General features: G+C 38.5%; 1 protein-coding gene across 9 annotated transcripts; it reads right to left on the minus strand.

The window, feature by feature from the left end:
* Positions 1-922: 922 nt before the first annotated feature.
* On the minus strand, positions 923-23,596 carry KANSL2 (KAT8 regulatory NSL complex subunit 2). 9 transcript variants are annotated; one of them, XR_013763779.1, is made up of 11 exons: positions 23,014-23,561; positions 22,191-22,449; positions 20,870-21,048; positions 20,433-20,547; positions 16,386-16,553; positions 16,103-16,265; positions 14,834-14,930; positions 10,637-10,788; positions 5,230-5,306; positions 4,201-4,320; positions 2,747-2,886 (listed from the first exon to the last, which is right to left on the minus strand). XR_013763779.1 is itself a non-coding variant. In XM_079139595.1 (10 exons), the coding sequence occupies exons 3-10, from the start codon at positions 20,991-20,993 to the stop codon at positions 2,755-2,757; spliced, it is 1,173 nt and encodes a 390-aa protein (XP_078995721.1). In that variant the 5' UTR covers positions 20,994-21,048; positions 22,191-22,433; positions 23,014-23,091; the 3' UTR covers positions 925-2,754. The 9 variants fall into 9 exon arrangements, 7 of the variants coding, with proteins under 7 accessions (XP_078995722.1, XP_078995720.1, XP_078995721.1 ...); XR_013763780.1 differs by having other exon boundaries at positions 2,751-2,886; positions 4,197-4,320; positions 23,014-23,569; XM_079139595.1 differs by lacking the exon at positions 5,230-5,306 and having other exon boundaries at positions 925-2,886; positions 10,535-10,788; positions 22,191-22,433; positions 23,014-23,091.
* Between the last annotated feature and the right edge of the window lie 370 nt (positions 23,597-23,966).

Raw genomic sequence — 23,966 nt, forward strand, 5'->3', positions numbered from 1 at the left:
TTAAGTTGCATTCCTTTCTGGAGACTCTAGAAGAGTCCATTTCCTACTCCTTGAGGAGTTAGCAATACAATTCCATTCAGCATAGGACCAAGAATTCCATTTCCGTGCTGGGTACCACCTGAGGGACACCCTTAAAAACTACAGAACTATCTATTGTTGACAGTTTCAAACATTCCAGAACAAACAAGTTAATGAATATTCTGCTGTTCTCTCTAACCACAGGTGAGAAAGGTTTTTTGCTTTTAAGAACTCATGAGATTAGAATTGGGCCCAACTTGAAAATCCAGGCTAATCTTCCCATCTCAAAACCCTCAACTTTATCTATGGTCTGTGAAGTCCCTTTTGCCATTTCAGGCAAAACACATTCACAAGTCCCAGGAATTATGAAATGGACATCTTTGGGGGATGATTATCCTGCTCAACACAGGCACAGCTTGGTACTTCCTTCCACAGCTGTAACTAAAAGCACTTATGTAGCAACTCTAACCTTAGAAGGGTGTGAATCAAAGGCTCCAAACACTTCAGGAATGAATATTAACTTTTGTACCATTAGGTAAGCAACCAAAACCTATCACTGTGATAAAAAGATGAAAGTTTTAATTAGTTTAATGAAGTTCACTACCAGTTGTAGACCCAAGACAAACTACAGCAATGAGGCTAGTAATTTGTCCCATGTTTCTCCTAAAGACAGCCCCTTAGGAATCACAAATACACATGGGGAAAGTGATCTGTCAGAACAGATCTGTATGCTACCCACATCTCTTTTCAAGGGAACAATCTATAATGTCACACTGAGGCCACAACTTCCTAAGGCCGCTACCAATGACAGTACAGAAAAAGGTACTAGGCACTTCTAACATATAACCTTTGCAAACTCCATTAGCAGGACCAGAAATTTCTCAGTGATGTGATATGGTCCAAGTTCCTTCCTACCCAGGTTTCCTGGGCCTAAAAACCAAGACGTTGGTGAACAGCAGCTGTATGTAGACTTCCCAAAATTCACTGTAGGTGGATTTGCAATATCCAAGTGGACAACAGAATTTCTGGCTACATAGAGTAGATTCCCTGGCCTCTACCCCTCAGAAAGTGTTCATGAGTCTAAATCTAAAGATCTTTGGGTCAGCTATATGCTAGTGGTCTTACATCACATTTTTTTAAACAATGGGAAGGGGATCTCTAGAATCGTATTCCAAGAACAATCATATTCTTGTTCATTTGGGTAAGGTTTGTCTTTGTGAGTAAAATGAAAAGTACTAGACAAGGAAATCAAAAGCACAGGAACCACCAAATGAAATGCATCACTATTAGAGGTGACCTTCTTATGGGCCTTCTGAGTTATTTTTGACCCTTCTCTGGATACAGTTTAGATGGTATGACTGTATAAACCCTTCTGTGCCCCTCACTTAGTTCTTACCAACCTATTATCCTCAACACAATTATTTTCGAGCATAGGTACCCTAACCCTAACAGAACATCTATCTTTAGCCTAGACTCCCAATGTTCAGCATCAAAATTAAAGCCTGATGGCAAGAGGATGCTGCCTAGCACACAAGGCCCTGGGTTCAATCTCCAGCACAAAAAATAACCTTGTCCACTTGTGTATATTTTTAGCCCTAGAGAATTTTTTCCTTCCCAGTCCTGGAGATTGAAACCAGTGCCTTGCACATGCTAGGCAAGTGCTCTACTACTGGGCTATGTTCCCAGCCTAGTTTTTGAGACAAGATCTCACTAAATTGCTGAGGCTGGCCTCAAACTTGCAATCTTCCTGCCTCAGTATCCCAAGTGGCTAGAATTACAGATGTGTGCTACAGTGCCCTGCAGCTCTAGAGAGTGACAACCAGGACTCAATTTGTGAGAGGGGAATTAAAAAAAAAAAAAAAATGGGACTGGGGGTTGGGGAACCTCAGAGGTGGAAAAAAGGAAGATATTTTATAACTGGATGGTTTTAATAAGGAAGTTCCTCCCCTTTTCCTTTACTTCCAGTTTTTACCTTATCCTTGAAACCAAACTGAGGTACTGAAAATTTATTTATTCCCTGAAACAGAATTATATACCTGCCTCATTCCTTTTCCCATCAAAGACAGCTCCCTAAAACCCAAATAAGACAGACATTCAAATACAAACAAAACAGGCATTCAATTCAGGCAAATGTTTTACATTTTCATAACATTTAATAGAAACTATATACAATAAATTTTTACTATATTTGACATAAGATAGCCACTGCAGAAATTTACATAGGTCAGAAGCAAGATGGATGGTTAAGAAGGGCCCAGTTCTTAACTATCTCAAGATAAAGTTGGAGTTCACTGGAAAAAGGGTTCAAACTGCTCAATAAAGTGGAGGTAAGGAAACGCTAAAACGTAGGCCTTTAGATAAAGATAACCAGGCACTGGGATGACCAATATTTCAACGGCACCATTTATAAACATAACCCTCACCTTATCATCTATGTGGATTCCTGTCCATGACTTAAGAAATCTCATTACAAAGATATCCCTTTTCCCTTCAGCACAGTCCCAAACACTCAAGAGATAGGTAATCTCTATCTTCCTTGCCCAAGGTGGAAAGAAACCCACAACTTTTGGACACTATTGGCCCATGCCCCTAAGTATGGTTTTATTTGACTACAGCATCCTATAACCCAGAACAAAACAACTGGGTTGCCCGTTTAGTGAGAGATGATCAGAGATACTTGTTTGAAGAACAGTAAAGTGAAATCCATGGAAGACTTATGGTTTCCAGAACAAACTGTCAACTGCTAGGAGTGGATTCTGGTTTTCCATTTGCAGTAGCCAATCCACTCTGAGGCAATGATGCACAGGCTTTCTCAGAATTTCGAGATCCCTGGGACCTGTACCCATCTCCGGTCATCTGCATCTGGCCCTATTAAATAAATAACGGCACTTTGGTTAGAAAATCATTCACTGCAAGGGATGGAGAGGGGAATAGGAAAGATAGGAGAATGAATCAGACAAAACTTCCTTATGTTCATATATGAATACACAACCAGTATAACTCCACATCATGTTCAACCACAAGAATGGGATCCTAATCAGAGTAAGTTATACTTCACGTATGTTGTCAAAATACATTCTATTGTCATGTATATCTAAAAGGAATAAAAAACTTTTTAAAAAAATATTTTAAGCTTCATGAAGGAAAAAAAAAAATCACCAAGCTCTGAAGCATGAATCTATCAACACCCATTTACATATTGTATAAATAAAGTAACTTTGGGGAGCTGCTTTTCCCAATACTTAGCTATACCCTGTCTAACCTTAAGAGTCTGAAAGCAATACTTATAGCACTCCTGAAGCTCTCCCAATGAAAGACAAAATTGTGGATTGTTTCTTCCAAATGAAAGAGCCATTCTCCATCAAGGTCCCAGAACGGCCAACAAATCATAGAAGATAAGTTTTTTAGGCCTCTGCTTGAAACCAACAGCTATAGTGTAACTGTTGGTCTTCAGTCAGGGCCACTATTACCTACTGACAGAGAAAGAAGCCAAATCACACTACAGATCCTTATTCTACAATGAGAATAATTCCAGTGACGAACTCTCCCCTTAAATGACACAATGTAGCCAGGCACAGTGGTGCACACCTGTAATCCCAGCAACTCAGGAAACTGAGGAAGTATGATCACAAGTTCAAGTTCAATCTCAGCAATTTAGTGAGACCCTGTCTTAAAATAAGTCTGGGGATGTAGCTCAGTGGTAGAGTACATCTGGGTTCAATCTCCAGTACAAAAAAGAAAAAAGATTAAAAATTTACCTAGATTCCTTCCTTGTCTCAACCTTTCATTTCAATAAATTTATGTCCTACCCTCAATATGAGAATTAGGGACTAGTAGGTTTTCTGAGTCCATCCAGAGAATTGGAACAAAAAGGGCACTGAGAAACAGAAAAGAGCTTCTTTCATTCACTCGTTTATTCATTTGCAGTGCTGGGAATGAAACCCAGGGCCTCACATATTCTAAGGAAGTGTTCTGTCACTGAGCTACACCCAGCCCCAAAAGGAATTTATTAAAAGTACCTTCCTTGTATGGTATTCGCTGAGCAAAAGCTATTTGGGGGCATACTTATACTCTCCTTGTGATGAGACCGCACACTCCCTGGAGTACATGTTAGCAAAGAGACGCTTTGCCTGACCAAGTCACTATATGATGGAAGGCTAACTGGGATTGTTCTTCACTTGCCAAGATATCCGATGGGCCTTCAGTGATTTCTTTGACTGAATGATCTTCAAGGGTTAACGAAGGATCAAAAAGCAAAGGTGAAGGAGGGCACTGCATACCATCACCAACAACATCCAAGTCCTAGAAAAGAAAAGAGAAAATCCTATTAACAATACTAAGGGAACTAATAAGCTGAAGCTGGCATGTTTTTCAGCAAAAGCAATTCTGAGGTCCCTCCCTCACCCCTTGCCTACCAGAATGTTCAACAAATGAGACAAGCTCCAAAAGCACTGAGAATTTTTTCTCACTGCTAATTATGAAGCACAGACCAGTAGAGTAGCTTTAAAAAAAGCACATTCCTAGGAAAATTCATAGAAAGTAGAACAGTGGTTACCAGGGGCTGAGGGAAAGGGGAAGAGGAGAGTCATTATTTAAAAGGCACCAAGTTTACTCAGGGGTTGACGGAAAAGTTCTAGAAAAGTACAGTAGAAATGGCTGCACAAGACATTGAACATTATTAAATACCACTGTACACATAAGAACTTTTAAAATAAATTTTATATATATATATTGTTTTTGCCACAGTAAACAGTATTTCAAAAAACAATATTTAAAAAAACAATCAGGACTGGGGATATAGCTCAGTTGGTAGAGTGCTTGCCTTGCATGCACAAGGCCCTGAGTTCAATACCAGCACCACATACAAAAAAAAAACAAAAACAAAAACCCAAGGTTACTACAGTCAACATCTAAGTTCACCAATGATAAATCTAATGATAATCAGCAGAAATGTAAATTAAAATCAAATATTTCTTTACAACTGTGGGCAATATGAGATTGTTTAATGCATGCCCCAAAAGCCAAAATGCATGCAAGCAAGTGAGAGGAAAAGGGAGGAGTAGTAAAGTAGGGAGAACAGAAAACTCAGAAGTTCCTCTGAAATCATAGTTTGGTTAAATCCCTATCCTCACAAAATAATTCATTTTTAAACCCAATACAGTTCAACAGATCTGTTTTTAAAAAGACATTGCTAGGCATGATGATACGCACCTGTAATCCCAACAACTTGGGAGGCTGAAGCGGAAGGATCCCAAGTTCAAGGCCAACCTGGGCAACTTAGCAAGACCCTATCTCAAAACCAAAAAAAAAAAAAAAAGGTCTAGAGATATAGCTCACTGGTATAGCTCTTGTCTAGCATGCCTAAGGTCCTAAATTCAATCCCAAGTAACACAAAACAAACCACAGAAAAAGACATATTCTAAACCATGTTTCTTCCAAATGAATTGGCCATTCCAGAGATACTGAATAGCCAACAGACCAAGGAAGGATATTACTCTTGGCTCCTGTTTGAAACCAATGGCTACAGCAAACATTGGTCTTGATTCAGGGCCTAAGGTATGGCAAAGGTTCAAGTGATACATCAACCTAACTTCCATGTCAGTGCTAGGAATCTAATGCTAAACTCTCTCTCCCCTAAGTAAAAATACCCAAGGGTTGGTACTCCCTGGTGCCCTTTGTAGAAGTATGATACTTTTAACAATCTAGCTTCATGAAAAGTTTAGTTTGTGCTTTAAAATAAGTCTATGAATTTACAATCCTTTTCCCTTTTTTTGATGTGCCAATCACAAAAAAGAGAACAGCATCTTCACAATAGAGGGGAAAAAACAGAAGTGAAGAATCTACCAGACTTAAAACTGCTCAATCTAAAAGAACAGAAAAAAGAAAAAGTGACTACCTAACATTCATTTCAGATTATTAAACTTCTGTGCTATCCAAAGAAACTAGTGTTCTCGCACATTAGGACCATGAATTCTGTTTTCTACAATTCTTTTACTACACACAATCATCATATAAATAATTAGCTTGGAACAAGGCATGGTGATGCACACCTGGAATTCCAGTAATTTGGGAGGATCAGACAGGAGGATCACCAAGTTTAAGCCCAGTCTCAGCAAATTAGTGAGGCCCTAAGAAACTTATCAAGACCCTATCTCAAAATGAAAAATAAAAAGGGCTAGGGAATGTGGCTCAGTGGTTAAGTAGCCCTGGTTCAATAACTGGTACCAAAAAAAAAAAAAAAAAAAAAAAAAAAACCTAACTAAAAAGGGCTGGAGATGTAGTTCTGTGGTAGAACACCCTGGGTTAAATCTCCAGTGCGGGGGCAGGGTGGGGAGCTTGGAATTAAAAGAAACCACTTAGGCAACAAAGTAAAAAGGATCCAGAAACCACTTAGCAACAAACTAAAAGAGGATCCAATCTCAAGATAATAATGGAATGGGGATGTTTTCACAAGGGAAAATAAGTACAGGAAATATTTTTAACATATACACCATGCTCTTTTACAAATTAAAATTGGGAAAAGGAATCTAAAATAAGAGAAGGAAGATCAACAAGTGACATCAGCAACATGGCAGAAGAGGAAGCTCCTGGTTCTCCCTCCACCCACAAGTGCATCACAAAAACATCTATTCATGGGATCCCTTTCCCTCCAAGAGAAAACTGGAGACCAGTCATGTAGTTGCTTGCTCACAATCACATTTAAGAGTGGATAGGAAAAAAAACAGGCACAGGAGGACAGGAGCCCAGCTCTTGGCACTGCAGCATAAAACTGGAAAAGGAATCCCCAACATTCTGGCTTCTTCATGTGGAAAATAGGATTTGGGCTTCACACAGCACTCTTAACTCTTAAGGTTCCCCAACAGTTCTACTTAGTGAGAGCAGAGGAAACACACACCTGAGTCTTTGCAGATCACAGGGAAAAAAAGCAAAGGACTTAAACAGAGCACAACACTTCCAAGGGTTTCATTCCCCAGAGGCACTGTAGAGAGGGAACTTAAACACAATCCATTTTTCCCTTACATCATGCACCTAACTTTACAGCTAGGAAGTTTAGGGATTGCTTCCTGAATCTCCAAAGCTCTGGGAACAAACACTTTCATAAGTGCCTCTCTAGACCATGGGGAATGGAGGGAAAGTGGTGGTTTTATACAGGCACAAAAGCATTCTCAGGAGCTTCTTCCCCCAGAAGCAGAGAAGGGACCAAAAAAACAAAACCTATTTCTCCTGTGCAGGGCTCTGTGCAGGCTTCAAATACCCCAACTTTAACAACTACCTCCCCAAAAGACTCCATTCTAAACCTCTTAACCTTCGTGAACAAAAAGAACCGAGCACATACAAGTCTCCCTAGGTCACAGAACAGAGGTGATTTTAAGTGAGCAAAAGGGGCAGAGTGCCAAGCAAAAGGCATGCACTACCAAGCCTGATCAATTTGATGATGTATTTTTAAATAGTTCAAAATTAAGATTCCTTATGGGCTGGGGTTGTGGCTCAGTGGTAGAGCGCTTGCCTAGCATGTGTGAGGCATTGGGTTCAATTCTCAGCACCACATAAAAATAAATAAATAAAAGTACTGTGTATGTCTACAACTAAAAAATATTTTTAAAAAAATTAAGATTCCTTAAATGTCAGGAAAACAGCCTATAATAACATCTCATCATCTTTACTAATTTATTTAAATATTTATTAAAGAACAAACAAGACGAACCTTAAACATATGGGAACCATTATGCTTTCTTAAATGCAGATTCTCAAAGGTTTAAGAAAACACCATTTAAAAACAAGTATGAGGGGCTGGGGAGATAGCTCAGTTGGTAGAGTGCTTGCCTTGTAAGCACAAGACCCTGGGTTCAATCCCCAGGACACACACACACACACACAAAAAAAAAACAAGTATGGCTGGGCATAGAGAAGTACTCCTGTAATTCCACTGACTCCAGAGGTAAGGCAGTAAGATCACACAGGTTTAAGACCAGCCTCAGAAATTTAGTGAGGCCTTAAGCAACTTAGTGAGACTGTCTGAAAAAGAAAATAAAAAAAGGGCTGGGGATGTGGCTCCATGATTAAGCACCCCTGAATTCAATCCCTGGTACTAAAAAGAACAAACAAACAAGGGGAAAAGTATATAACTTTGTTTTTTGTAATGCTGGTGACTGAACACAGGGCCTTGGGCATTCTGGACAAGCACTCTACCACTGAGAAATAGCCCTAGTCCAGAAATATATAATATCTGTATTTATAATATTTATACACATACACACACATGCACCAGGTGGTCAAAAGCAGGTGAAAAGAGGGGATGTAGCTCTGTGGTTGAGTGCTTTCCTAGCATGTGCAAGGCCCTTGTTTCAATCCCCAGTACTGCAAAAAGTACAAAGAAAAATAGAAAGAGGTAAAGGGGGAAAAGCAAAAAAGTCAAAACAGAAATGACTCTAGAAATTATCACCTAAATAAAAGTTAACAACCTAGTGTGTGTGTATCCTACATACAAAACACATGTGCTAATTTCTACCCATGTACATAAGAGATTTTGGTTAAATAGTGCTTTTTATTAGATAATTAAGACACTAAAACTGCTCATGTTACTACATTTTTTAAAGATTTATCAAAATGTATAAATGCATTCTACTTTCATGCACAACTAACTAGAATAAAAAAATTTTTTAAATAAATAAAATTAAACTACCAAAGGAAAAAAAAGAAAGACAGCACCTCTCTAGGTGTTTTTCAAATACGAAATGAAGTGGTGGACAAAAATCTGTCCTTATCAACCTAGGGCTAGTCATTTACTCTCTTCAACTAATTTCACTGGAATTTTGGGAAGCAGTGGAATACAATCTTTGAAGTCCCTTTCTAGCCTCATATTCTTTAAATCTATGAAAGAAACTTTCACAAGGCAATTATAAGTCCATGCACTAGCACTGGCCTATGGTCCCAGCATTTAGGAGAGTGAGGCAAAAGGATCCCTTGAGCCCAAGAGTTCCTAGGACAAGTATGGACAACAGAGTGAGATGCTTTCTCAAAAAAAAAAAAAAAAAAAAAAAACCTACCAATTGAAACCTTCAAGTGGCTTAGTTTTTGTTTTATTTGGTTTTGTTTGTTTGTACTGGGCATTGAACCCAAAAGAACTTTACCACTGAGCCACATTCCCAGCCCTTTTTTTATTGAGACAGGGTCTTCGCCAAGTTGCTTAGGGCCTTGGTAAGTTGATAAATTGCTAAATCAGGCCTGGAATTTATGACTTCAGCCTCCCAAGTTAGTGAGGTGTGGTGGTATGCCCCACCTCCACATCTGGCCCTTTTTAAAAATTTGAGACAGAGCCTCACTAAAACTGCCCAGGCTGGTCTGGAACTTCAGTTCTTCTGCCTCGGCTTCCCAAGTAGCTGGGATTATAGGCATACACCACCACACCATTTGTGCTACCTTTCCTGTATTGAGGAATCTCAACCCTTTCATTTCCCCTAACACTCAAAACCATCAGACAACCAGAATATCTGGCTTATAAGAGGTTCAGAAATGTCAATAGAAGGAGTTTGTTTTCTTTTGTCTAAATAGAACAAGAGGCTTAAAAAATAAGCATGCTCTGAAATACAAATAGAGAAGGAATTGGAGAACTGGAAATATGTCCACCCAAAAACTTTTACATGAATGTTCCATAACAGAATATTCCTTAAATGCCAAAAAGTTAGAAACAGCTCAAATGTCCATCAACCTGATGGATTAAACAAATGTGATATGTCCTCATAATGGATTAATTTAGCCGCAAAAAGGAATAAGGTAAAGCTGGGTTGGCATGATGAACACCTATAACCCCAACTACTCAGGAAGCAGAGGCAGGAGGATTTCAAGTTTGATGCCAGACTTAGGAACTTAGCAAGACCCTGTCTCAAAATAAAGTAAAGGTTGGGGCTGTAGCTCACTGGTAACAGTGCTTGCCTAGTATGCATGAGGCCCTAGGATCAATCCCTAGTACAAAAAAAAAGAAAAAAAGAAATTAAGTATTAATATATACTATAAAATAGATGAACCTTGAAGACATTATGCTAAATGAAGAAAGACTGGCACAAAAGTCTTACATTTATATGAATGTCCAGCAGAAGCAAATTTATGGACAAAATTTGTATTAGTGGTTGACAAAGGACTGGGGAGGGGAGAATGAGGAGTGCTGGTTTTCTTCCTGGGGTAATGAAACATTCTAAAATTAGATAGTGACAACAGGCCAAATGTGAATATTGAAAAAAAATAATAATCCTATAATCATATTTTTTTAAAGGGTGAAATTTATAATGTGTGAATTAGATCTCCAAAAGAGTATGGGAAAAAAGCCTGGGGGGTGGGGGGAAGGGTAGGCAGAAAGTCTCTTAATAAATACATAACATACAAATACAACCATACATCCATACATTTATCACTTCAAAAATTTTATCAGTTCTCCTGACCATAAAAGACTAACTATTCTCACCATTAATAAATACGGCCTTGTCTCAGGGCCCATCAAAGCAGAGCTTCTCTAACTTACATCACTGAACTCCAGTGGTAAACTCTCAGTGGGCTGAAGCTCAGCAGCACTCAAGTACAGATCCATGGGGCCGGCTTCCAGATCGTCTGGCACAGACAGTACCTGCTCGGGCTTATACATCTGAGGAGGCAACTGGAAATGCAGTGGACAGCAGGGATCCTCAGAGAGGCTTACAGGAACCGGTTTGTTGCAAGGTACCTCTTCAGACCCCTGGCAGCATTTGAAGAGAACCTGATTCGTATCCTGACAAATATCTGTAGAAAAATGGTCAAGGGAAATATAACAACATCTATCGGAGGTACAAAATACAAGAGTTGTCAATACATTTGATGCAGAAAACCAAATGCAATTAGTAATTTTTAAAGTTACTTCTCAGAGTGAGTGTCATTTCCTAACATTTAATTTTACCTCTTCAAGTAATTTAAAACTAGTTCCCAACCTCCTTTTCAGGATCATGGTCACTTAAACTAGACATACTAATCCTGATCTTCCTATGACAATGCTAAGCAAATAGTAACAACACTCCTAGGATGTAAGCCTATTCAGAAGAAACAGGTGGTAGCAAAAGCAAATAGCTTGCAGAAGCTGTACCAACTCCTAAAACAGTCAAGAAATACAATGTGGCTTCTGCTGTTAACAAGAGTGGTTTTGTTTTTTTTTTTTTTTTATGATCTTCAAGAAAAGCAATAAGACAATATTGCTTATGAGGGACCATGGAAAAGTAGTACTCTAGGAACACTCCAAGAGCTCTACAGTAACTTTTGTTAAGGGTAAAGCAGAAAGAGCTATATTTCCAAGTTGGCAAAGAAGTTTTACAGGATGAATCAAAATTTAAATCATGAGTTGGGCATGGTGGTGCACATATGTAAACCCAGCAACTTGGAGGTTGAGGCAAGAGAATGGCAAGTTCAAGACCAGCCTCAGCAAATTTTTGAGACCCTGTCTCAAAACAAAAAACAAAAAGAACTGGAAATGTAGCTCAGTGTAGAGCACCCCTGGACTCAGTCCCCATTTCCGAGGGCAGGGGGGAAAATCATGATTGTAAGTTCAATTACTTTACAAAATATATTTCATTAAAGTATTATTTCTTCAAATCGTTAACTATGGTTATTTCCCCTAGATTAATAAACATTGTTTTAAACCTGACTATATTTTTAGCTAGAAAATACAATTTTCTTTAAATTGACTACCAGGATTATGAAATCATGGATAATTTTCATCTCAAAAACTGTAAGATAATTTTCAAAATTAAAAACATCTATTGGGGTGCTTAGGCACAAGGATCACGAGTTCAAAGTCAGCCTCAGCAACCTGGCAATCCCTGTCTCTAAAAAAAATACAAAAAGGGCTGGAGATGTGCTCAGTGGTTAAGCAACTCTAGGTTCAATCCCCAATACCCAAAAAAAAAAAAAAAAAAAATCTAATATACATTGTAATTTTTTACACCAAATAAAACTCCTAGAATAAAGCCATTTCTAGTTAGGCATGGTGGCACACACCAGTAATCCCAGTAACTCAGGATTACAGGATGCAGGAGGATCACAAATTCAAAGTCAGCCATATCAACTTAGAGAGATCCTAGCTCAAAATATAAAAACCCCTGGCTTCAATATCTCAGTACCACCACCACCAAAAAACAAAACAAAACTTTCTTTCCAGCCATATTTGGAAATCATTAAACTAAAGCTGAGTTTCACACCTGTGACACTACCAGCATTGTGGGCTGGTAAGACCTTGTAGAATGTTTACCAGTATCATCTACTAGCTGTCACAGCATCTCCACCTCTGGCCCAACCAAAATTTTCTCCATACATCGCCAGATGGAGAACAAAATGGCCCCCAGTTAAGAAACACACTCAAAAGGATAGTAGATAGTAAAAAGTAAATACAATATTTATTGAATAAACCTAAGAACCTAATGGGAACAATCAGATTTGCACTCTTATGTGCTTTAGAAAAACCTAAGCAATAGCTAATGGACTTAAGAAATTCCATTTGATTTAAATTATTAATATTTAAAAATCTTGATCTGTTAAATGTTCCAACTAGAAATATTCCCATTGACTTCAATGGACTTTCACGAAAGTGTCTTATTAATTCTACTACAGCCTAGAAAAACCTTCCCCCCATCCTCCTCCCCCCCCTTTCCTTTCAGACGGGGACAAGAAAGATAAAAAGAAGGGAATAATTGACCTACAACTAGAGTCTGGGTCCTTCACTTTCAGTCCAGTTCTGTCTCCATTAGACCAGAGTAAAGAGTTAACAGGTCACCAATGGCAGTCGCATCTTTCTCTGGGATGAGGACTTAAGGAAGGGTAAAAGTAATTTAGGTAACTATGGAATGGAAAGGAAAAGAGCATATAAGGAAAAAAATCCTTTGTTAAACACAGTTCCTCTTCAACTTAGCTTTTTAAAATATTTATATCCTAATATACTATTTTGAGTACAGCATTATAAGAAAAGTCAAAAATAGTCTTTAATATCTATAAACTGTGTTTTCTCTAGTAAATTCAAGCTTCCCTTAAAAAATAAAAAATAAAAAAATATATATATATAAAGAGAAAAGGATACCTCCACCACACAAAAATGATGTTTGTTATATTCCTTTTCAATATTCAGTACCATGCAGTTAAAACATATTCTAGAGAATTCTATATACTATTTTTCTCATTATAATTTTCCTTTCATTCACAAATTGTTAATGTTTAATGTCTAAAAATACTCTAAATTATGTTGTGCCACGATTTATTTCCCTATTCCTCATCTCTAAATATAAGGTTGTCTCCAGATAGAATATTTTTTTGGTAGAAATATTGGACTTCCCTATTATTCATTTCTCTATTCCTCATCTCTAAATATAAGGTTGTCTCCAGTTAAGAGTATTTTTTTTGGTAGAAATATTGGACTTCATTTGATTATCTTCTCATACTTCCAGGAATAAAAACTGCCTTATCAAAGAATGATTCTTTTCAAATTGCTTCACAAAAAGCTTTTATCAATTTATATTCCCACTGCCAACATTTAAAAGAAGCTCATCTACTTTTGACGTTCACCAATAAAAAAATAAAACTTACATTTTAAAAATTTTTTAAATGTATATACAAATATCAAAATTAGACTTTAAATTTTCCTTATTTTATTTATTTCACTTAGAGTGAGATAAATCCTGTTCAATTATAGGCCATTTCTATTTTCTTTTAACTATCTACAGATAACCTCTGTCCATTATATTTTAAGAATTTATGTTTAGTTTCTAATTACTTTGCACACCATTTTAAACATTAATGACAGTAATCTTTTTATTACACATTTATGTTAATAATTAATAAATTGGTAAAATATTTCATAACTTCACAGAAAAAAATATCAGCATTCCTGTCAAAAGACCAAAAGGTTTTCCTTCTCTTCCTAATAAAGAAAGTAACTTTTTCTTTTTGAGATCTCATCTCACTGTTGCCCAGGTTGATCTTGAACTCTTGGGCTCAAGCCATCCTCCTGCCTTGGCCTCCCAGGTAGCTGGGACTACAGGAAAATGCCATCATGCTAGCTAAGAAAATACATATCAATTTCCAAATATTTGGTATGTCTCGTAAGGCCAATGAAATCCACCAAAACTCATGTCTTTCACTTAAAGATCATATTTAATAAGTGATTCTATGGTAAAAAGTAATTTTTTTCAATCACTATCATCAAAATGCACTTTCAAAATCTAATAAAAGTTTTATAGCCCAAAGGTATATGTAGTCCTACAGCAAAAATCAAGAGACATGATGGTTCAAAGAAATTAACTGAAAGGAGGGGTTTAAATGAAGATAAAAATATACAACTTAGGGCACTGATGATACAAAAGGATAAAAGTTTTAGGAAATTCACAGTGCAGAATCATTCTTTTATTTTGGGTACAAAATTTGAAATAAACTTTTTTGGTAATAAAGACTTACAAGCATTATAATTCTAATGAACAACTAAATCAGGGATCTAGAGATAAATATTGTATGGAGTATTTTGGAATCCCAGTATTAAGACTACAAATAAGTATTAGCTCACATCTACCACTAATAACTCACATGTTTCTTTCTAATGAATTGACCATTACATTTCCAGAGTTCTGAAATGGCCAACAGACCATAGAAAGACATTTCTTTAGGCTCCTGCTTGAAACCAACAGCTTCAACAAACTGCTGGACTTGATTCAGGGCCAAAAGTTCAAAGGGCTTCAATTAAGTAAATTAGCAGATTCTCACTAACCCTCATCTAATTAGAAAATCAGAACCCCAACAGGCATTTTAAAAAAGATACGGGTAAGGCAGTGTCTGGTCATTGGGAGAGACTGATTGGAACAACGAACATCATCCACAAAGGCCAAGCACCTCTGACTAGAACGAGTGGTATGGGCCTGAAATGAAGAAAACAGATAAAAAAGACAAATGCACAAAAGAACATACAACCAATTATGATAAGAATATTTAGTCATATAATAACAATACATCCTTAAAGGCCAGAAAATTCAGTATTTAAGAAACTAATATTATGCAATATAAAATAAAATTTAAAACCTTACATACCAACAACAACAAAAAAAGTCAACATTAATTCCAAATATCCCTCTCCATATTATACAAGCATAAATATAGTAGTCTGTGGTCAACCTCAACCTGAAAATACTAACTGGAAAACTACAGGAATAAACAACCTAAGAGTTTAGAATAATTTTTATCACATATTGTAATTACTATCTTCTTATGTTACTGTTAATCTCTTACTGTGCCTAATTTACATGATAATGTTTAATTTAAACACATAATATATAGGATCAATAGCATCTGGGTTTCAGGCTTCCACTTGGTCTTAAAACATATCCCTCCACAGATGAAGGGAATAGTGTACAGACTAACAGTTTTCAAACGAATTTGTCCTTTAACAGCAAAATCCTTTTTAAAACTGTAACCTTATAGGTAGTCTCAATAAATAGATAAAAAGAGTGCTTAACTCTTCTTATCAACCTCACTTCCTGACAAGCACTTGCTCCTGTTCTTCCACCTATCTTCCCACTTTTATAAATAAGATTCCCAAAATTAACTGGCGCACACCGTAACCCCAGCAAAATCCTTAGGAGTTAGTTCAAAGTCAGCCTCAGCAAAATTGAGGCGCTAAGTGACTATCTCTAAATAAAATACAAAAAAATAGAGCTGGGATGTGGCTCAGTAGTCAAGTGCTCCTAAGTTTAATCCCCAGTACTCCAATAAAAAATAAATAAAATTCTCAACAACTTAGGGTTAAATTGTGCCTATTTCTGAAGAATATTTGAACCAAAGAACTTCGAAATCTATCCCAAATCCCTCAATTTGAATACTGAGGCCCAGAAGTTAAGTTGTCTGCGCAGGCAGGCACAGGGCTAGACAGTGGAAGAGTAAGACTAGAACTCATGTTTCCTGACCCCACCCCCCAATAAACTTTCACAACTATCCAGTAAGTTAGATATCAAAGCCAGAACTAGGTACAGTGTTTTGCTAATTACTCTAACTCTATAAACTGAATATGTATCTTAGAGGTATGTAAACAAATTACCTGTTGGGCGGCACCATCTGTGGCCAACATTCTGCGTTCCTTCAGCTGCCTATGTAGCAAGGCTTCCACTCCATAGCGTTGGCGATACCGTCGGAGACATTTTAATCGCTTTAAGTTCTCTCTTTCTTTGACCAAAAGTCCCTCTGGGCCAGTAAGGAGACTACTACCTAAAGAGTTACAAGAGTCAAAATGTAATTCACCAAGCAACCCATCATGAATGCTTCTTCAAATTAATAAGAACAGAGGAATCTTCACCATAAGATAGGCAGTTTCAACTTAAAACTTGCCTAGAGTTTCATGTTCCACTTTGCGATTATGTAAGTATCGACGTTTCTTCTCCTTGAGCAGATGCTGAAGTCGTTTAAACTGATCAATGTACAAAGACTGCAAACGAATCAGCTTCTCACGCATAATCAGGGCCACTTCTTCAGCTGTGTAGACACCAGCATGTCTGGAATAAAACGAAGAATTCAGCAAAGAATAAGAAAACACAGTAATAAAACCCAAGCTAAAAATAGAAAAAAGGTAGAGAAGTTAGACTTAGCAAATAGGAAAAATTTCACAAAATATTAAAACATTCAAGTTGTTATTAAAAGACAAAGCTGGCCATGGTGGTACAACTGTAATCCCAGTGACCCAGTAGGCTAAGGCAGGAGGACTGAAAGTTCGAGGCCAGTCTCAGAAACTTTACAAGACCTCACCTCAAAATAATGTAACTAAGTGGTAAAGACTCCCTGGGTTCAATCCTCAGTAATTCCATGAGGAAAAGAAAAAGACAAAACAAAAGGCACTGGAGTTATAGCTCAGTGGTGAAGGGCTTGCCTAGCATGTGCAAGACCCTGGGTTTGACCATCAGCACCACAAAAAAAGAAAATTTTTAAAAATCTCCAGATCTCACAAAATGGGAGGGAGAGGAGATGTTTCCTAGCTTTTCCCAGTTATTTGCATTATGGGTTTTGTTGCTGTTGTTCTTGGTTTTATGGTACTGGAAACTGAATCCAGGGTTCCTCTACCACTGAGCTACATCCCCAGTCACTGTTATTTAAGATTTTGAGACAGGGTCTCAAAGTTGCTGAGGCCACCCTGGAACTGGAGATCCTCCCTCAGTCTCCCAAATCTCTGGGATTATAGGCATGTGCCACCACACCTAGCTTGCATGTTTAAACACTAATTTTTTTTTTTTTTTAATCTACATTCTCATTTAATGATTTAACACAGAATGATCACTTACTGGGCAGAGAAAAAAGAATAACTACTGGAATATTCATAATGTAATCATTTAATAGGTTCTACCATTAAGTCCCAAGTTTTCAATTCTGCAAGTATCTTAATGAAATTAACACAGGTAAGCAAGGCATGGTGGCACACCTGTAATTCCAGCTATCTGAGAGGCTAAATTAGGAGGACCACAGGTCTAAGGCAATCCTCAGCAGCTTAGTGAGACACTGTCTCAAAATAAAAACAAAAAAAGGGCTGGGAGAGCGCTTGCCTCGCATGTAAAAGGCTCTGAGATCAATCCCCAGTACAAATTTAAAAAGTAAAAAATTGGAGTCATTTAATCATACAACTGAACATAAGGAGATATTTAACAACTCTATAGCCCTAAAAATGCATATATTTAATAAGCCAACATTTTTTTAAACTTTATTTTCTTTTTTAATGTGGTGCTTAGGATCAAACCAAGTGTCTCACACACCAAACGCTCTACCACTGAGCCACAACCCAGTCCCAACATTTTTATTTTACTAATCTCACCAGGAAAATTAAGGAAATCCTTGTATTTAGTTGTCTAATAGCTGAGAATGCTCAGGGCTTTATTTTTCTCTACCAGGAGAGACTGACATCAACTACCTAATACACTTTTTTAAAATATTTTTTAGTTGTAGGTGGTCTTTTATTTTATTTTATTTATTTATTTTTCTTTTTTTTTTTTGCAGTGCTGGGCATCGAACCCACGACCTTGTGCTTGCAAGACAAGCACCCTACCAACTGAGCTATCTCCCCAGCCCCTTATTTTATTTATTTTTATGTGGTGTTGAGGATTGAACAGTGCCTCACACATGCTAGACAAGCACTCTTATCACTGAGTTAGTCCCAGTCCCTACCTAATACTTTTAACATTTATGTCTTAAAAAATATTAACTGATATTTTGGTATACAGCAGTACCTTGTGAGTAAAACTGACATGAATTTGTCCCTTAGAATCTGACCTACTCTAGACTACTAACAAAATCATGTTTCTGGGCCTTCAAACCTTAGTGTTGCCACGTATAGTGGTGCACGCCTATAATCTCAGCAACTCAGGAGGCTGAGGCAGGAGGATCACAAATATAAGGTCAGCCTCTACAGCTTAGTGAGACTATTTCAAAATCAAAAATAAAAAGGACTGGTAGGTAGCTCAGTAACAGAGCACCTCTGAGTTCAAGCTCAGTAATGGGAAAAAAAAAAAGTTCAGTGTTTATCACACCAAAGGACACTTTGTGACTCTACAGAGTTAAATATCAAAGCAGCAATAGAGAATAGAGCAGTTAAAGAGAATCCTGATAGAAAATAAACACTCCCTTTCGAACTACTTAGGCACTTAAAATAGTTTAGAAAGCGTTCACACTAGTACTTCCTGAAAAGCTGACTACACTGAGATTACTCAATAGAAATAGTAAAATTATGCTACTCAGAAAATATTACCCTCAGTAACTTCTCTATATACCACAGAATTCCAAGTAATGAAAAAACTGCTACTTCAAGAATGAAAGTCCAGGCCAGGTAGCAGGGTGCACACCTGTAATTCCAGCAGATAGGCTGAGACAGGAAGATTGAGAGTTCAAAGCCAGTTTCAGCAAAAGCAAGGCACTAAGCAACTCAGTGAGACCCTATCTCTAAATAAAATACAAAACAGAGTTGGGGACATGGCTCAGTGGTTGAGTGACACTGAGTTCAATCCCCAGTACTCCCAACCAAAAAAAAAAAAAAAAAAAATCGGAAAGAAAGTCCAACAGACAGGTCTAGAAATACATTACCACTCCCACTATCTACAGTACTTTTGCCGGGGCCATGCGAACTTTTAAGAGGCAGAAGTCAGAAAAAGAAAAACTACAGCTGGAGGGAACAGCTCAATTGTAGGCTCTAAGTTTAATCCACAGCACTGGGAAGAAAAAAAAAACAAGACTGGGCACGGGGCTGGGGAGATAGCTCAGTCAGTAGAGTGCCTGCCTCGCAAGCATAACGCCCTGGGTTCGATCCCCAGCACCAAAAAAAAAAAAAGACTGGGCACAATGGCATAACCTGTAATCCCTGGGAGGCTCAGGAGGCCGAGGCAAGGAATTCCAAGTTCAAAATCAGCCTCAGAAACTTAGCATGGCCCTAAGCAACTTAGTGAGACTCTGTCTCAAAATTTAAAAAATGAAAAAGGGATGGGGTTATAGATCAGTGGTAGAGCACTTGTCTAGCATGTGTGAAGCACTGGGCTTGATTGTCAGCACCACATAAAAATAAGTAAAGGTACTGTGTCCATCTACAACTAAAAAAAAAAAAATTAAAAAGAGCTGGAGATGTGGCTCAGCCGTAGAGCACCCCTGGGTTCAATCCCTGGTACCAAAAAAACAAACAAAAACAAAAAAACAACCCAAATCATGAGAAATATTACAAAACTCTGAAATATGAGACCAGTTTTGATATATTACACCTACTAAGGGATTATACATTTCATGGGTTAAACGAAAAGCAAAACTTCAGTAAAATATAATTAGGATGATTACTCACTTATGTGTTTCTAAATCAGTTTCCCGTTCTTAGGCATGAAACCAAAGCAAACTGAACACCTTTCTATTTTTCTTTTTTAAAAAAATCCATAAACATGAAATTTTGCAAAATAAGTAGTTACTGAATCACCTTATCTTTTTGGACAAGCACGTATTTACATCCACTGTCTTCTTTAACTGGTCTAAGCATTTCTCACTTCCAAATCCAAAAAAATCTACTCTTTCCCCTACACTTTCTCATGTATAGGATTTAGTATTCAAAAATCTTCCCAGATTACAAATATTCAACAAAGAATCAAATCTTGGGCTGAGGATGTAGCTCAGTAGCAGAGTGCTGGCCTATCATGCACAAGGCCCCAGATTTAATCCCCAGAACCATAAAAACAAAACAATCAAATCTTGTCTTGAAGCAAGATGGTGACGACACTTTAAAATACAGAAGCTGTTACTACTCACAAATATCTAAGCTATAATCAACCCTCTTTATTAATCCATTAGCAGCATGCCACACTACATTCCACATACTAACTACATAAAATATTTAAAAATCCTTATGTGGACTTACAACTTACTTTAGGGGATCTTCTTGATCACTGTCTATGCTATCAGCTTCACTGTCAGGGTCACCTCTCCAAGTCTGATCCACAGTAATGGGTTCCTGGTCCCCATCACTCCAGCTGTCTTCATCTGAGGCAAGGAAGGGAGAACAGTCATTAAGACTTCCCACCTCTGTAACTCCACCACACAAAACTAGATTACTTAGAACAACCCAAACCTTAAATTTAAAACAACAACAACAAAAAACCCTTAATATAAGGAAAAAGTCACCAGCTCAGAAGAATAAACCTATGCAAACTTTCCTTCAAGTTCAAAAGAACTGGTAAAGAACAGAGAATTCTCATCAAATTCCCAATGAATAATAAAATTGTCAAATATGTTCAAGGTACTTCAAACCAAAATAAATTCTTAATCTTCTTCCACATTTTTCTCTAGGAGACAAGATCCTTACCCAGTATTCGGCTGGCTTCACTGCGGCTACTTTCTGGAGTCTGAGAGCCCAGTTCTGTCTTAGCATACGCACTCAGCTGGCACAAGAGTGTTTCACCCATAGGCCCTGGGTTGGTCTTCTTCATTTGAGCATGAAGTGCTAACGCATTCCTACGGGCATGTTCAGTACAGAAGGACACCCTAAGAAGATAAAAATATTTTATAGAGTCTCTCTCTTAAAACGGTTCAACAATTTTCATAGTAACTGATCTTTAGATCATTCTCAGGAAACTGAAATGAATATTATAGTCACTCTTAAAATGTCCAGTGAATAAGAGGAATTTAACTGGCCCAAGGTGAACTCATTACCAACCTCAGTGGTAGCTCTACCACTGAGCTACACCCCCAGCCCGCATTTGTTGTTATTAAAGGGAAATGCAGGTAGCTTATCCAGTGTTCTAGCCATCAAACAAACCATTCCAACTACAAAAATGTTGACATTATCTCATAACAAATCAAAGAGACTCACTTCCATTTTTCAAAATTCATTCTAGAACATACATTTTAATATAAATCCACTGTAAAAAATAAGATGTAAGACACTTTTTTTGGAGGGGTACTGGGGGCTGAACCCAGGGCACTTTACCATTGAGCTACATTCCATCCTATTTTTGATTCTGAGACAGAACCTCCGAGGTTGCTGAGGGTCTCATTAAATTGCTAAGGCAGATTTCCTGCCTCAGTCTCCCCAGCCTATGTGATTACAGGCATGCACCATCACTGCCCAGCTTATGCAACAATTTTAAAACTAGAAGTTTTATACAAAATTATCTAGTAATGTTTTTGCATGGATATCTTTCTATATATGATGAAAGTTACGAAAGCCTCTTCCAAAAAAAAAAAAAAAATACATGTATAGGCAACTTTGCCTATTATTTAACAAGATACATAACCAAGTCAGCACTCAGTATTAAGAATTCAGAATATCCCTTCATCTTACAGATAAGGGAAAAGATCCAAGTGATCCAAATCAAGTGTCCTTCCATTTAATCACCACTGTGTTTTGGTTTTTTTCTCCAGATATACTCATAATTCCACACTACAAGCACATAATCTAAAAGAGCAGCTATGCCCAATCTCAAGTATATCATATCATATATCCCCCTTCTCACAAGAATACAGGTATGGGGGGACAGGGGATGTAGCTCAGTGGTTCAGTCCGCACTTAGCATGCACAAAGTCCCTAGGTTCAATCCTCAGTACCAAAAAAAGCAAAAAATCTAAAAAACAAACAAAAAAGACTAACGGCATAAACAACAACATATGTATCTATACACATATACCCGTCTTTCTTCTCTGGTTTTGGGGCTGCACTGGGACATCTTTTTCCATTCTTTGTCGATATGTAACTACACTGCTTGAAGGGTGCATTCTTGTCTTCAAGGATATGCTTAATGCAAAACTCCTGTCCCTCCAGGCGAGGTTGTGAGCACGGGCGATGAGTAAACGAACAAGACAGTAGCTCTTGAGACCTGGGCACTGGGGTGATCCTCCCCCGATTGGTTGGCAAGACGTGAATCCGAATCCTGTTCATACCAAAACCTGTAGGGTCACAAGGAAGATCAAAATGCCCTTACCCTTCCCGAAAATTCCTACTTCACAATGTCCGGAGAGACCGCCCGTAGATAAGTTTCTAAAGGACAGGCAGCAGGCACCCTCGCAGGGTACGCTCCATAACTCCCCGCCGCCCTCCCAAGTCTCCCTAGTACTGGAGACTTTGCCTCCCCTTTAACTTCTCACTCTATGTGGGCCCCACCCGGACCCCCGCCACGTTGACGGCATCTCCAGGCTCGCACGGCTGCAGCACCAGGGGAAGCGTGGCGCCAGCCCCACGTGGCCCCGCCGCAGCGCCCCGCCCCCGCTGCCCTGCACCGCCTTTGTCCCGGCCCGCCTGAGCTCACGGCAGGGCCCAGACCGGCCTCGGGCGCCGTGCAAGCGCCATTTTGTCCTAAGGCTCCGAGCACCGGAGAAGCTGGCTCCCGGGAGCCTATAGTAGGCGAGCGACTCCGAAGCTGCCTGAGGAGGAACAGCCGCTCTGAGACAACAGAAAGAACGAAAAAACAGCCTAACTACAAAGGCGAAGGGCAGTCAGGACCGCCATCTTACCTCTGCCGCAGCGCTCCACCGCGCCGCTCGCCCTTCTCTGGCAAGCGCCCGCAGCTGCTAACTCGGCCCTGCTCTTTTCCGGGCTCCTAACTGCTGATTGGCTGCTGCTCCCACGGCGCTGTGTCATCATTGGTCGAGGCCCACTACTCACACGTCTATAGGGAGCTGAACGCTGAGAAAATGCGCGGCTGGAGCGGCTGAGACGAATTGTCTGTCAGCAACTCCCTCCCGACCTCAGTGGGAAGGCGGTCTACAGCGCGAGTCTCGAGCTCGGGATATTTTTCCACCTCTGAATATGGCTCATTTTCATCCAAATTTGGCCCCTCTGTCTGTGATCCTAGGCAACTGCTTTCTCACCACCCCTACACAGCAGGTAGAAAATTGGACAGAGGCTGGAGAATCACTGTACATTTCACTGTTTATACATGAAAAGGTTTAGTTTGTGAAACTAAATATAGTTTAGTTCACTACATTTACTGGAAATTTCGTAGCACCCTAAAGAACAGTTTTTGGGGGGCATTTTCCACGAATCTGGGGAATCACATGTATTGATTCAATTAATTTTCAGAGCAACCCTGAGGTAGAGGCTATTATTAACTCCATTTTACATAGCTAGTAAGTGGGAGAGGCGAATTTGAACCCAGCCTTCACCCTTTATTGTCTCTCATACAGCAAAAGGACTGAATGAAAATAAGGAAATATAAATTATGATTTAGGCCTTTCTTCTTATAAACTGTATGCCCTGATTCACTAAAACTTGTCTACAACTCCATGAAAAATAATGCAGGCATTATAGAAATGACAGAAAATACCAATTTTATCATCCTTTAATAAAGGATTTTTAGTTAAAAGCATTTTCTTATCTCTACCACCTACAGATCATGAGCCAACACTTTCTAGAGTTGTTTTGTTGCATTCTAATCTCCCTGCTTACTGTTGGTTTCTTTGTGCAT

This window comes from Sciurus vulgaris, assembly GCF_902686455.1.
Source record: "Sciurus vulgaris genome assembly, chromosome: 5".
Taxonomy (NCBI): Eukaryota; Metazoa; Chordata; class Mammalia; order Rodentia; family Sciuridae; genus Sciurus; species Sciurus vulgaris.